The sequence below is a fragment of the Onychomys torridus genome, chromosome 5, assembly GCF_903995425.1.
Source record: "Onychomys torridus chromosome 5, mOncTor1.1, whole genome shotgun sequence".
In the NCBI taxonomy this organism is placed as follows: Eukaryota; Metazoa; Chordata; class Mammalia; order Rodentia; family Cricetidae; genus Onychomys; species Onychomys torridus.
Window position 1 is genome coordinate 49,738,728 of NC_050447.1, and position 15,321 is coordinate 49,754,048.

The 15,321-nt window shown below is 53.4% G+C and overlaps 1 protein-coding gene across 1 annotated transcript in view; it reads left to right on the plus strand.

Moving 5' to 3' along the window:
- The window catches only part of Jph3 (junctophilin 3), a 64,483-nt gene that overhangs the window by 21,282 nt on the left and 27,880 nt on the right, over window positions 1–15,321 (plus strand). Inside the window, 1 exon segment of the mRNA XM_036187193.1 lies at window positions 1,562–2,339. Within this exon segment, the coding sequence (XP_036043086.1) occupies window positions 1,562–2,339 (778 nt within the window).

The following is a 15,321-nucleotide window of genomic DNA, read 5'->3' on the forward strand; positions in this document are numbered from 1 at the left end:
CCCATGTAAAAAGCCAGGTGTAGGCACATGCCTGTAATTGCAGCACTGATGGCGTGGATCCCTGACACTTCCTAGCCAGCTAGTCTGCCTGAATTGGTGAGCTCCAGGTGTAGTGAGGGGCCTTGTCTCAAGGACAAGGTGGAGCATCTGGAGAGATGGCTCAGTGGTTAAGAGTGTGCACTGCTCTTCTAAAGGTCTCAAGTTCAGTTCCCATCACCCACCTTGGGTGGCTCACAACCTCCTGTAAGTCCAGTTCCAGGGGGTCTGATGCCCTCTTCTGGCCTCTTCGGGCACTGCATGCGTGTGGTTCACAGATGTTCATGCAGGGAAACACACATAAAATGAAATTAAAAGCTAGATATTTTAGAACATTATACTTAAATTTTTTAATTAAAAATTTTAAGTCTTAACAAAGTGGAGAACAACAATCAAGGAAGATAGGCATCTTCAACTCACCTCTGTGCAGATGTGCGCACCTGCACACATCCATGAATATGTACACACACACTCTCTCTCTCTCTCTCTCTCTCTCTCTCTCTCTCTCTCTCTCTCTCTCTCATTTTTTACGTTATAATTTTAACTACCATTTCTCATTTGGAGAAAGAATTTGGCTGTATTGCCAAATTTGTTAGCTCTGAATTTCTGGGCTCAAGTCCTCCTGTCTCAGCCTCCAAAGCACATACCATGGCACTATTCAGCATGCTCTTCAGTGGTGTTAAACATGCCACCATATGGTCACTATCTACTCTAGAACTTCTCCATCACCCCACATGGAAACGTGGCTCCAGTGAGGGACATTAGCCATGCATTCCTGCCCAGACCCTGGAACTTTACCCATATATATGGAATCCGGAGGATTTGTCCTTGGGTGCCGGGCTGCTTTTACTTTCATGGTGTCAAGGTTGTGCCCTGGTATGGTGACATGAGTGCATCTAACTTTTCTTGGCTAATTTTCCATGTCATGGCTTTGCCACAAGGCTGACCATTATTGATACATGTAGTGATATCCACAGCAGATGCGGGCTTGTTTTGGATTCCTATAGATGGTGCAGTGCACAGGGCGCGTGTTTCTTTGCTCCTGATTCTGCTGTGTGTTTGTGGTCTGCTAATTTTAATGTCCCTTCCCCACGCACCTGATGCTCTTCTAGAGTGTCCCCACTGAGTGGGCTGACACCTCCAATAGCAGCAGCAGGGACCTCACTCTCCCTAAAGTGTACCCTTAGCCTCACTGCCTTCAGCATTCTACAGGACATGCTTCCTCCCCTCCTTTACCTTCCACTGAAGGGTCCCAAGGTCACTCTAGACTCTACCTCTCTGTATCATACTCCACTGCAGTCTCAGAATCCAGCCATGGGACACAGGACAGGAGTGCCTTTGAACATGACCTTCAGTGAGGTCAATTTACAGCCTCGCTGTGGCCCCTCTGCCTGCCTCTGTGCCCAGGTAAACCCACCTGGGTTTCACTTTCATGAAGAGGTTCTGAGGGGCAGGTGAATGTTCCACACACCTGTCACCCACATCCTGCCCCAGGAGCTCACCCCTCTCTCCTTTGTCTCCCCAGGGACATACCAGGGCCAGTGGGTTGGTGGCATGCGCCAGGGCTACGGTGTGCGGCAGAGTGTCCCCTATGGCATGGCCGCAGTCATCCGCTCACCCCTGAGGACGTCCATCAACTCCCTGCGCAGCGAGCACACCAACGGTGCAGCGCTGCACCCGGACGCCTCCCCGGCAGTGGCCGGCAGTCCAGCTGTGTCCCGTGGTGGCTTCGTGCTGGTGGCCCACAGTGACTCAGAGATCCTAAAGAGCAAGAAGAAGGGGCTGTTCCGGCGCTCACTGCTGAGCGGCCTGAAGCTGCGCAAGTCTGAATCCAAGAGCAGCCTGGCCAGCCAGCGAAGCAAGCAGAGCTCCTTCCGCAGTGAGGCAGGCATGAGCACCGTGAGCTCCACGGCCAGCGACATCCACTCCACCATCAGCCTGGGTGAGGCCGAGGCCGAGCTGGCTGTCATCGAGGACGACATCGACGCCACCACCACAGAGACCTACGTGGGTGAGTGGAAGAACGACAAACGCTCGGGCTTCGGTGTGAGCCAGCGCTCCGACGGTCTCAAGTATGAGGGGGAGTGGGTCAGCAACCGGCGGCATGGCTACGGGTGCATGACCTTCCCCGACGGCACCAAGGAAGAGGGGAAATACAAGCAGAATGTGCTCGTGAGCGGCAAGCGCAAGAACCTCATCCCACTGCGTGCCAGCAAGATCCGGGAGAAAGTGGACCGGGCCGTGGAGGCAGCCGAGCGGGCAGCCACCATTGCCAAGCAGAAGGCCGAGATCGCTGCGTCCAGGTAGGGTTGCACAGAGTGTCCTGTCTCGGGTCACCCAGCAGGTGTTCGTGACCTGCTCTGCCCATCTGTGTGGTGCCCAGTGTGAGACTTGCACAGTGTCCTTCTGTCTGTCCCCCGCAGAGTCATGGTGTTCCTTGGAGGTCTGCAGACCGTGATTGTGGGCAGAGGTGGGGCAAGGAAATGATCCGAGGGGGGCTTGGGGACCTGCAGCTTCCTCTTAAACAGGGCATAAGGGAGTCAGGAGGCTGTAGTGGGGAGGGAGATGCCTTTTGTCGTTTATATGTATCTAAGTGTGTTTTGTTTCTGTACACCACTGATGGACAGAGAAGGCTGATGTCCTGTTGGTATGTTGTATAGGACACCTGCCGGCTGGTGCCCTCTGCTTCAGGGACACAGGAGGCTGGAAGCTACTTCAGTGGCCCAGATCTCTGGCTGAGGCCCCCACATGGGCCCCAAGAGACATCTCTTCCAGGGGACCAGAACAGCCATGGGTGGCAGTGAGGGGCTCACATAGACTTGGTATTTTGGGTCAAGAGCTGCCCCCATTCATGCTATGGGGCATTAAACTTGGGGTTCAAAGGGACCATCAGGCCCCAGGGAACAGTTATAGAGGTGGCTGTGGGTGAGCATTGTGTGTGTGTGTGTGTGTGTGTGTGTGTGTGTGTGTGTGTTTCCCTCTGGGTGTCAGTGCAGTGTGTAAGCCTCAGGGCTGGAGAAGGTGCCCCAGGTTAGCTCCCTGGAAACCACATAGGCAAGTGTGGGAGCCTGGGCTGGTCTCAGCCAATCCGTGAGAGTCAGGAGGCAGCAGACAGGGGAGCCACAGGAGCCACATTCTGAGGCGTGAGGATGCTGCCCTGTAGGAAGCCCAGAGCATGCCTGTGTGTGTGCCTCTGGGCTCTGCTGCGATGCACCTATTAGATAGCTTTGTGAAGCTGTTGTACAGGATTACCCCCTAAGCCAATCTGCCACCATCTTCGCGAGATCACCCATGCCCGCTTGCAAAAGATCGTCATGGCTCAGCTTATTGGTTGTTGACTTTCTCTTAGAAGTGGGGTGGGTCATGGGCCCCTCACCTGAGTAGCCAATCGCCCCATTCCAAATAGCTGCATGCTCTTTTGCCCTAAGTGCACGTGATCTCTAGGTCTTGGGGGAGGGACCAGAGTATATAGGTGGGGAAGGATTAGGGGCAGATGTTCTATCTATGTGGCTATGGGGAAGCCAACACCCATTCTGAGTAAAGACTTTCCCAGAGGGACCTTTTGGGGAGAGCACCCATATTCCTATCCCGCCCAGGCTCTGTAAGGAAGCCCGATAAACTCGTTGGTACCCCAAAGTGAACTTTGGTGGTGTGTACCTTGGTTTGTTGTTGGGACCTTCGGGCAGAGGTAGTTGTTTGTCACCCCCCTCAGCTGCAGAAGGTGTTCAAAGCCGAAAGTCTCTTGTCATTCCTTCCAGAGAGCCTGGGCCTGGGGAGCTACTGCCAGGCCTTGGACTCCTGGACCAGAGGCCTCAGGAGGATATGTGTCCATCTGGAAGATTCTCAGGCAGTGCTGGCTGGCTAAGCATCCAGCTCCCACTCCGCCTTCAGACTGTAATGATTAAAGGTTTGCTCCTGGTTGACCTTTGATCACGATATAAAGCCCAGGTGTCAGCTGGTGGGACACCTGTCCCCTGTAGTGCCTGTGGCCTAGAGGGGGACATGATAGCGCTAAGAGGCTGAAAAAAAGGCAGAATCCGTACCTCAGTACTGGGGTCTGACACCGCCCTGGCTTAGCCCCTCCCACTGCCCCCCACCACCACCAGGAAGTAACTATGAGTGACGAGTTTAGCTAATCACCTGGGGTTTTAGGAACCTGCTAAGCTCTAGATGTTTTTACTGTTGTAAACATAAACAGAGCCCTTATCTCATACAGAAAGTTGGGAAATGACAGCCAGAAGACCACAGTGCTGGCTGAAAGCTGATGTGTGCACCCAGCACCCCGAAGCATCCACTGAACTAGCTTCCAATTGCTCTGTTTTACTGTCTCCCTTGTATGTTGGGACCCTGGTGGATGAGAGACAGTTCAGAAGCTGGGGTTGCTTGCCACAGCCCTGTCAGGCCCCAGATGAATTCTTTTTTGTTATTTTTGTTTTGTTGTTTTGTTTTTGAGACAAGATCTCTCTGTGTAGCCCTACTATCCTGGAGTTCACTATGAAAACTAGGCTGGCCCTAAACTCACAGAGATCTGCCTACCTGTGCCTTCTGAGTGCTGGCATTAAAGGTGGGTGCTACCATGCTTGGCTTCAGGAGAGTTCTTGAATGAGGAGGGTTTGAGAAGCAGAAGCAAGTATCATGGGAGACCTCCCACAGACCAGATGTCCCATACACCCACCACCAGATCCCCAATGTTAGGAATGAGAACATAGGACCCAAGGTAGTTTCTATGTAGATGCCATGGGACAGACACTGGGAGAAGCTGGCCTTCCTGGAGCAGGGAGGTGGAGTCAGACCCAAGCACATGTGGGGTGACCCCTTGTAGTCAGTGTCTCTCTCTGAGCCTTGATTTCCCCATCTGTGGCAGAGGAGCCATGCTATTCCCAGGACCTTCCCCTGGCCCACCTTCCCCAAAGCATGAGAGTCTGGAGCTAGGCAGGGTTGGCACACAGTGACCTCCGTGCCTCAGGAAAGCCGAGAGACAGGGCTAGGAGGGCAAGAAGGACTCAAAGAAGTTGGGATCGACCTGGGAGGGGGTGAGTACTGAGTGACTCACCAGCGCCTGGCGTCCTGGCCAGCCAGTGTTTCTGTCTCCTATGGTACAGACACCATACCTGTTTTTCCTGGTGGGCACAGGGACAAGTGGAGGGCGGGGCAGGTAAAAGACCTGTGTATCTTTGTGCACCTGGGCACCAACAGACCCACGCACACACCCATGGGCTCCAACCTGGTCTGTTGAAACCCTGAAGTACACCCCTGTGCCTCACCCCCATTGGCTGCCTGGCCTCTGGCTAGTTTTCTGCATAGCGAAGGTCCCAGAGGGGACCCAGTCCTGTTACCTTATCAGTGGCATGGCCATGAGATGAAATGGGCCCTGATTCTGTATTTACACAGCCGGGATCTCAGAGTCTTCTAAGAAAGGGCCAGTTGAGGGAAGTGTCCCCCCGGCTACCTCCACATAGTATGGGACCCATAATGTGTAGCATGTACAGGTATGCCAATTCCCTTGGTGCCCTCCAGGGCAGTCTTAGGTTACTGGCATGTGACAAAGTTGTGGGGTCTGGCTGTGGCTGGCAGGACCCTCACCAGCCTTCAGGAAGCAGCTTCTTAGACTGTGGCCTTGAAAACAGCAGGGACCTGTGCTCAACTCTACTGTCACTGCCAAATGGCCAGGGCAGGCTGCTCTTTTATAAGAGCAAGGGTTACCACTAGAGCAGCGATTCTCAACCTGTGGGTCATGACCCCTTTGTGGGGGTGGGGGGGTGAGGGGTGTCACATATCCGTTATCTAGCCTATCAGATATGTACAATTCACAACAGTAGCAAAGTTACAGTTGTCAGTAGCAAGGAAATAATTGTATGGTTGGGGGTCACTACAACATGAGGAACTATGTTAAGAACCACTGCGCTAGAGGATGGTGGAGCCCAGGACTTGGGGTTCGGTTTATGGTTGGCCCCACCATCATTGCTGGTGTCACCCCAGCGCTGCTCTGAATGCTGAATCCTGGTACCCAGAGTCTCAGTCTCTCTCTCTCTCTCTCTCTCTCTCTCTCTCTCTCTCTCTCCTTTTTTAATTTTTCGAGTCAGGGTTTCTCTGTGTAGTTTTGCGCATTTCCTGGAACTCACTTGGTAGCCCAGGCTGGCCTCGAATTCACAGAGATCTGCCTGGCTCTGCCTCCCGAGTGCTGGGATTAAAGGTGTGTGCCACCACCGCCCGGCCCCAGAGTCTCTTATTGGAGGTAAAGAGGCAATGCAGCATCATGTAGAAGGCAAAGCCACCACCACAGGCTATAAGCCTGAATCTGTGTCTCCTGCATCTTCCCAGTGGGTTTGGAATATGGTAGGTAACCAGAGGCCTGTGTTGAAAGGGTAGAGATGGCAAGTGACTGGCAGAGCCTTGGGTCCAGCAAGAGCCACAAGCACCTGTGCTGCCACTATAGAGCCTTCATCCCTGGGGGTCATCACTGTTACCATCAAGATGACAGAGTCATGAGGCCATGTTGCTCCATTCTCAACCTGCAAGTCAGGGCTCATCCAGTAACGTGTAGTGAGAAACTGCCTGTGGCATCCTTACGAGACATTCCAGGTCCTCTTGGTGATGGCTCCAGCAAGGCTTGGGACAGGCACAAGAAGAGTAACTCTGAGGGGTGCCATAACTCTTGGGGAGCCTCTTCTGAGGCCCCTCTTGGTGGAGGCAAGGGAGTGTGCCCTTTAAATACAGGAGAGATGCTCGGTGGTTAAGGGCACTTGAGTTCAGTTCCCAGTACTCACATCAGACAGCTCACAACCACTCTGGCTCCAGGGGATCAGACACCCTCCACTGGGCTCCGTGGGCACTCACTGTACACACACATGCACATTGACACTCAGACACAAACACATACCTCAGGTACCGCTTCTGAGATGGGAAGGTGGGTGTGTGCACCTGGGAGGAGGCCCGCTCCGGAGAGTGTCCAACCCCTGCCGTTCCCTATTAAGGTGGTCAAATAGATTGCCCTTGTTAAGGGATAAGTCACTGTACAACATCTTGAGCTAAGCCTGTCCCCCAGCACTGTATGCAAATACCACGGTCCTTCTCATCCATGCATTTTCTGTGGTCAACTATGGTCTGTCTGAAAGCGTCTTAAGGAAAATTCCATAAGTAAATAATTCATGAGTTTCCCCCTGCTTTGGGACCGGCTCTCCCTATGCACACATAGGTCTTTCGTTGTGCCCCATTCTGAGGTGTGCAGTGGTGTCTGGCACCATCCCACTCCATCATTCCCAGGCCATGACCATTCTATGACTTGTTCTTGTCCAGCATATCCATACCATGTATGATACTCACCCGTGAGCCACCGAGTTGCTGTCTTCAAGTGACCCCGTTTGACTTAATAGAGTGACTGTTCTGTCACTAATAGTTATGGTCAAGCCCTCGTGGGGGCCTAGAATGACTGTATAGAACAGGTTTAGGACTGAATGAGATCTCAGCCCTCCTGGCCACAAGGGGGCTGCTGTACACGTCCCACGATTTCTTAACTTGCTTTGTGAGGATGGTATTGCACTGTGTCTGGTTCTTTGAGCTGGCCCTATCTCCATGGTCCAGGAGTCTCCCCACTGGTACGGCCCAGTGTGTGCATTTCTTCACTATCTGAGACGAGGGTGTTCCATGCTGCTGGAGCCCTTCCTCTGTTAGAGTGTTCTGGGCATTTCTGATCTTCAGTGTAGGAGTGAGGCTGCAGAGGCCATCCTGCTACCCGTCCCGTTTCTGCACCATCCTCTCCTGTAGCATTATGGTCTGCTGAAAGTTACGTGCTGTGAGCCTGTGGCGGATACAGCTCTCATGTGGAGGTGACGGGGTCCTGGGTTTATGGGTGTGTTCCAAGGGGCTGAAGAGAGGCCCCTGAGGTGCATCCACGTGTCAAGCCCGGATCTGCAGCTGGGCCACCTCTCATGACAGAAGGTCTTTGCAGATGTTCTTGAGGATGTGGAAGTGGGGGATTATCTTGGAGACACACACACACACACACACACACACACACAGTAGGTGGCCCGGTGTCAGCCCAGGGTTTTCACGTGAGGGAGGCAGTGCAGGCGGAGGTTAGAGCTGTGAAATACAAAGCTGGAAAAAGAGTCCAGGAAGCAAGGGATACAAACAGCTTCTAGACATTGGGAAAGTTAAGGGAAGGGATTTTCCTGGAGCTGATCTGGAGGGGGCCAACCCAGGCCACACCCTGATTTCAGCTCTTCTGTATTTTGGTGAATCTGCATAGCAGGTGGTTTTATTACAGTCGTTTCAGGAGGCATACATGCTTACTATTCCGGCCTCAGGCCCTTCCTGCCTCTGAGCACCCCAGAGAATGTTCAAGTCCCCTTCTCCCACTGGCTGCACTGCCCCACAGTATCACTTCCTGGTCCAGGGTTGGGCTCCTGCCCATGAGGGAGGCTGGTCACACCTCTGGTGGGCAAAGGCCCATCTGTTTGGGCTTGGCCTTGCAACTTGAAACTGAACAGAGTGGGTGGGGATGGGCTTTAGGGTCCTGGGAACTGACTAGACTCAGGACTAGCTGAGGGGATACTGGAGGTGAATGGCTGGTATACACCACCCAGGGTTCTGGGTTTACCCAAAAGCCCCAGTTCTACCATGGTGAGCTGGGAGATCGTGACCTTGGCTGTCTGGCACCTCCTGTGGCTTGTAGGCTCATAAACTTGGGGATGTGGGCAGTCTCTGCCCATGCCAGCACTGCCTCCAATCCCCACCCCAAGGGTCCTCACCTTGCTGTAAACAGTCTAACACTATGGCTGGAAGCCAGTTAGGACAGCTGTTACATGCCCTTCCTGTGGAACTGCTGGTCACATGGTAGTCTAGGATCTCTGCGCAGTCTCAAGCAGCTGTCACCTGGATTCACAGAGGCTCAGCAGGAATCAGAAGAGAAAGGAGTCAGCGGGGGCCTGCTGTGTCCACAGGCTCTCTGGGCCCAAGAGTCCTGCAGTCCTGTACAGGTGAAGGAGCTGTGAGAACCAGGCCTGTGGGACTCTCCTCTCCCCAAGTGAGCCTGTTGCTGTTTAGAAGACCCCTGGGATGGGCCTCCATGGGAGCTTAGTGGCCTGTCCTGGGATTTGGTGACATCATGGTGTCTCTTCTGAATCTAGTCTGACCCTCCCACTAAATGCCCTTTCCCCATCTGTCTTTCAGAAGTGCTCAGTGGCTCTGCTGTCTGTGACCTCAGCGGGTGTCTAAACTCCTGGGCCTTGCTTTCCACCCCAGGAGTGGGAGCTAACCCAGGGCCATTTTGCTTGAGCTAACTGCACTGGGATTCTGTCCTTGCAACCATGCCCTGACTACACGGTCAGCTGTGCTCTACACACAGACTGGAGAAACCCAAGTTGTAAGTTACAGTTCAAAATACCCTAGAACTCAGTTACACACACACACACACACACACACACACCTTCTGTGGGTAGATTTTCATGGGATTCCACCAGCAAAAAGCCCAAAGAGTAGAAGCCCGCCCCCCACACCAGGCCCCACGCTGAGAACACAAACATGGCTGCCGTGGAGTGAACGGCCTGGGCCAGCACCTGCTTATGAAACCTCAGGGGAACCGCTGCAGCAGGTACCTCGGCCTGCAGGAGTCAAAGCAAATGGTGGAGGGATGGCCCTCTGCACAGAGGGGCAGCCTGGGCTATGGAAGAGGAGCAGGCAGTGGGCAGACCCAATAGTGTCCTCCTTCCTGCCAAGCCTCAGTTCAGCCTTCCTGGGACATGGTCATTGCAGAAGTGATTCAGTTAAGACGAGGCCACTATGCACTCCAATGGGCCCTTATCTTTTTTTTTTCTTTTACAAGAAAAAGAACACAGGGCTATCGAGATGGCTCAGCAGGTGAAGGCACTTGTCGTATGAGCCTGATGACCTGAGTTCAATCCCCAGAACTCACATAAAGATGGAAGGAGAGAACTGACTCCATAAAGTGGTCCCCTGACCTTCATACAAGCACCATGGCACACTCTCCATTAAAAAAAAGAGAGAGAAGAAAAGAAAGGAAATATAGCAAACATAAAGGGACACAGGCAGAGGTCAGAGTGATGGAGCCATGAGCCCCAGAACCTTGGAATCCCAAGGAACCCTTTGAGCACCTAGGGACAGAAGGCCCTACCCTGGTCCTGTGGAGGAGAATATGGCTCCACCCACTGCAGCCTCCAGTACACCACACAGGACAGGTTCCTGCTGCTGTGACTGCCCGGTCTGTGGCACTTTGCCACGGCAGCCATGAGACCTTTTAGCAGGATGGAGAGGTTCCCAGAAGAGTCAGTGTGGCTGGAGCCGTGGTGTGTGGGAAGACCACAGGACCGGTCAACTATGTCAGATGTCACAGCAAGGTCTAATATCAACCTCACGACGAACTAGAGCAAAAGCAATGGGAGCCAAGCCTGGAGGTGCACACCCGTCATCCCAGAGACTCGGGCCGAAGCAGGAGGCTCTGGTGCAGCCCCTTCCCTAGCCATGGGAACCACCTGACCCTGCAAATGGTACAGGTGGGTCCAGAGAAGACAAATGGACAAAGAACAAAGACAGCCTGCTGTGAGGACAGGATGTCACTGAAAGATACAGAGACCCTGTGCATGTGTCCACCGGTGGGAACAAGGGGCATAGGAGCTGAGGCCAGAATAATAAATGCCTAGGTGGCCCATGCTGAGTCCTCTGGGGTCGACTTGACCCCTGGGATGTTCATGCCGACACACTAGCAACATGGCATGTGGGGCTGCAGACAGCATTGGTGCTCTCTCCCCATAGGTCTTGCTTTCCTCTGTGCTCAGTATCACTATCCAGAAAGTTCTTGGCATGGGGGCGGGAAGACTGGCAGGTGTGTTTGCTCACACACCCAACGGTTCTCAACCTTTGCAGGAAGGAGATGCCCTTTCACTCCCAGCAGCCTTAGAGATGTCTGCCTGGAAGCTCCCATACTCTACTACTACAGCATGGGATTAGTCGCCTTTCCCAGTGCTCCAAGGAAGAAGGGCGGGTTGTAGCTCACAGTCTGTCATGGTGGCAGTGTGGTGGTAAGAACCTGAGGCCAGGGGCACATCGTGCCTGCAGACAGGAAGTGGGGCTGAGTTATCACCAGTGACCCGCTTCCTCCGGCCAGGCTCCACCTCCTGAAGGTTCCACAGCCTTCCAAAACAGCACAAGCAGCTGGGATCAAGTGTCTGAAGGAGGAGCCCAAGGGAGGAGTCTGGGAAGTGCCCTATCCAGGGTCCTAAAAGAAGCCTGGTGGCTAGCCAAGGCCATCAGCCCACCTGCTTAGTGCCCAGTCAGTGATGTCAGCGTGTCCTGCCTCCATGGTTCACTCCCAGAGCAACCTCATCACCTCAGACACACCGCCTTTCCCTCTCTGTTCCCACTCCTCAGTGCAGAACTAGATAAGAGTCTTTTCACACAACCAGCATCCTACGCCACGCGGCCTTTGTTCCTGTTTTAACTTTCAATTCATATCACATTCCCAGCAGCCATTCCTGTTGCCAACCAGGTAATATTCCATGTGTTTATTTATCTACTTGTTAGCCTGTGGACCCTTGGCCTGTCCCCACTCTTGTCTACTCTAGATAAGGCTGACTCGGATGTTCATGGACATGTGTGCAGTTTTCCTGAGTCCTGGGGTGACTTTGCAGATCTACAGATGCTGGGGTAACATGGTGTGGCTCTCTCCATTCCTTGCCAGCACTTGGTATCGGCTGTCTTCTCTAGTCCACCATTCTAGGGGGTGGGAAGTGGTGTCTCTCTGTGGGTTTGTAGCTCAGACTGGCCTTGAACTTGTGATCCTCATGCCCCAGCTTTCCTCTGTCATCCCTGCCTTGACTTGCATTTCCCTGACAACCGATGATGCTGTCTTTCCATGTGTTCATGGATTACTTTATACTTTCTCTGAGGAAATCGTTCAGTTTGGCTTTTCAGTAAATATTTGCGTCCTTGGAACGCTAAATCCATGTGAGTTGCAACCAGGCTCCCTGGCATGAGACTGAGCTCCTCGAGAGCATAATGCTGCCCGACACTTGTCCTAGAGCACACAGGGGGACAGTGCAGGAGGGCTCCTTCAGGAGCAGAGCCACACAGTTGGTCCCATGTGTTGGCTCACCTAACTCTGAGCCCTCCCTGCAGACCTGTCTTAAGTGACCTCCGAGACATAAAGCAAGTGGAATGAGGCAGGTTCCTACTCTAGTTCCATGGAGAATGAACCAGGCCCAAGGCTGCTTCGCCTCAGGACCTGTTCATGCTGGGCAGAATGCTCAGTGGAGTCAATTGCCCGGGTCTCCAGTGGCCCACTACTAAGCATGACCCAGTTCATACCATGATCTCAAGAAGGAGGAGAGAGAAGGCACAGTCACATTGTGAGGACACCTGGTCGCAAGGGAGGCTGGGAAACATAGTCCTAATCTCAGCCATGGGGCCCAAGTAAATGTTGGTGGCTTTAGCATAATGAGAGAGAAGGGGCCAGCAGCTATGGGGAACAGATAGCCACATTTGCCACCCTGACTAGGGGCAGTCACTCTCAGGGCCTGTGTCCCTCAATCCACGGCCTCCCCCAGGCTCCTGGCTGCCTCACCTCTGCAAGGCAGCTGCCCCTTCGGAGTCCTCTTCTTCTCTGAGCACAGAGACTCTGCCCACGTGTCACCTTGGGTCTTCAGGGCTGGACCAGACCGGGTCAGGGTAGATGTTCCACAGTGAAGAGTGAGTGTGGGTGCCTCTGTTAGATTTCTCCGAATCACAGAGCTAAGGGACAAGCCAAGGCATGCTGTCCCCAAACCCAGGGCAGATAACCAGCTGGGGCCTTCTGTACTCTGTCTTCTCCTTCTGAGGACGGAGGAGGTGAGGCTGTGACACCTGGCACCAGCCCTGGCCTCTGTTGCTGACTCTCTCCATGTCTGCCCCTCTCCTTTTATGTCCCTCCCTCCCTCTCTCCCTCCCTCCCCCTCCCTCTCTCCCTCCCTCCTCTCCTCCTTTCCTCACTCTTCATCCCTGCTTCCTTAGCTTTCTCTGTCGACCCGTTCCCTCCATTCTCTCTTCCGTTTCTCCTTCTTTCTTCACCTGTGGATTTCCACCATGGAACCGAGGTGGCCACAGTGAATTGAGTCAGGCCCTTTGCCACACAGCCAGCAGCCACATGTAGGGCATTTGTAAGGCACTGGCTCCCAGCAGGTGGAGGGAAGCATCACCCCTGGATTGTCTGAGAGGTGGCCCCACTTCCCCAGCCCCCAAGCTGAGGCCGGTTGACAGGACTGGGCTGCTGTGGGGGCTTCCACAGCCTTCCACAGCCCCGAGGCCTCCCCTTTCCAGCCCCAGGGCTCTGTTAGTGATTTTCCCAGCAGGGCGGCCCCATGGCTGGTGCCTTGAGAAGCAATTATGTGAAGTGGCTGAGCAAGGGGGCTATTACCGGCGCCACAGTGCCACAGTTGCTGTGACCTCAGTTGCCGCTTAGCTGTGCCCAGCTGGAGCACCCACAGCAGGCCCAGACACCCCGCCCAGGCATCGCAGCCTGCTTCTTGTAGAGACCAGCTGTTGGGGAGGCTATGGGCTCAAGACTATCACTGATTGAATGGTAGTGGCTGCATTGCATTGAGTATTAGAAAGCCAGATCTAGGGGAGTGGCGGGGGGGGGGGGCTCCATTGATTAGTAACTTCTGTTATAGGCTCATCTGTGTCTAGGGGGTTTGTTTGTTGTCTCTGGGCTTTGTTGGCTTAAAGCTCTAGAGGTGAGTTTTCCCAGATGCTCCAGCATGGTGTGTGTGTGTGTGTGTGTGTGTGTGTGTGTGTGTGTGTGTGTGTATGTGTATGTGTGTGATGCATGTATGTTCATATGTGTGTATAAGTGTGCTCACCCATGTCTCTGTCTGTGTGTTCACCCTTGCTTCTGTGTGTGTGGAGGCCAGAGGTCAGTGGTTTCTTCCTCCATTGCTCTTGACCCCGTATCTTCCCAACCTTATGGCATTTTACTTGCAATTTTTAAAAATTGTGATTAAAGAGGCCAGGGAGATGATTCAGCCTGCAAAGTGCTTGCCTCGCAAGCATGAGAACCTGAGCTCATTCTCTAGAAGCGACATTAAAAGGGCAGGCGTGGTAGCTCACACTTGTAATCCCAGCACTGGGGTGGGTGGTGGAGGCTGGGATCCCTGAGGCTCACTGGCCAGCAAGCCTAGTTTAATCAGCAGTCTTGGGCCAGTGAGAGAACCTGTTCAAAAATACAAGGTGGCTGGGCAGTGGTGGCGCACACTTTTAATCCCAGCACTCAGGAGACAGAGGCAGGCGGATCTCTGTGAGTTTGAGGCCAGCCTGGGCTACAGAACTAGTTCCAGGACAGCCAGGGCTACACAGAGAAAAAATGGACAACAACAACAAAACCAAGGTGGACAGTAACTGGGGAAGAGGCCCAGGCTTGACCTTGACCCCCACATGCCTGTGCACATGTGTAAACACATACACATGAGTACTGTTATAAAACCCACAGAACAAAATGATCATCTTAGCCGTTGTTAAGTTCATGATGTCAAATACATCAACCATTACCAGTGTCTTTCTTCAGATTGGAGCCTCTGCGCCCATGAAACATGGCTCACCCCAACATTCACAGCCCTCAGTTTCCACTCTCCCATGATCATTAAGATACTGGGGTGTCAGGACAAAGAAAAGGCTGATGTGGGGTTGACACTTGGGGACAGCACCCAAATGTCAAAATTAACTTCTTGTTATTGTCTTGGGGTTGCCAGTGATGGATCCCAGGCCTTGTGCATGCTGGGCAGGCTCTCTAGCACTGAGCCTCGCCCTGTAATAATGACATGCGGTCAGTTTCAGTACAATGCTTGTTTGAAAGACAAGAATTTGCTCCACGACAAGACTGAGGACTCATCTGAGTGCAGTGCAGACTTGGTGTTTCTGTCTGCGCAGGCCCACATGGACCGTGTCAGAAGACACAGCATGCGCCTCTGCACACAGCATGTACCTCTGCACACAGCATGCACCTCTGCAGACCTGGCTTCCTGTACCTTGTTCCTGTGGCATCAGGACTGGCCACTTAGCCCATCTTGCCCTCATGTCCCTTCACAGCAGCTCCCCAGTAGCCCCCACAAACTAGTGTCATTTCCAAATTCAGGGGATACTTTTGTGGGTGTGTCAATGTTTTAACCCTGTTAGTTCTCTCCTTCTCTCTCTCTCTCTCTCTCTCTCTCTCTCTCTCTCTCTCTCCCCTCCCTCTCCCCCCCCTCTCCCCCTCCCCCCTCCCTCTCCCCCTCCTTCTCCCCCTCCCCCTCCCCCTCCCTC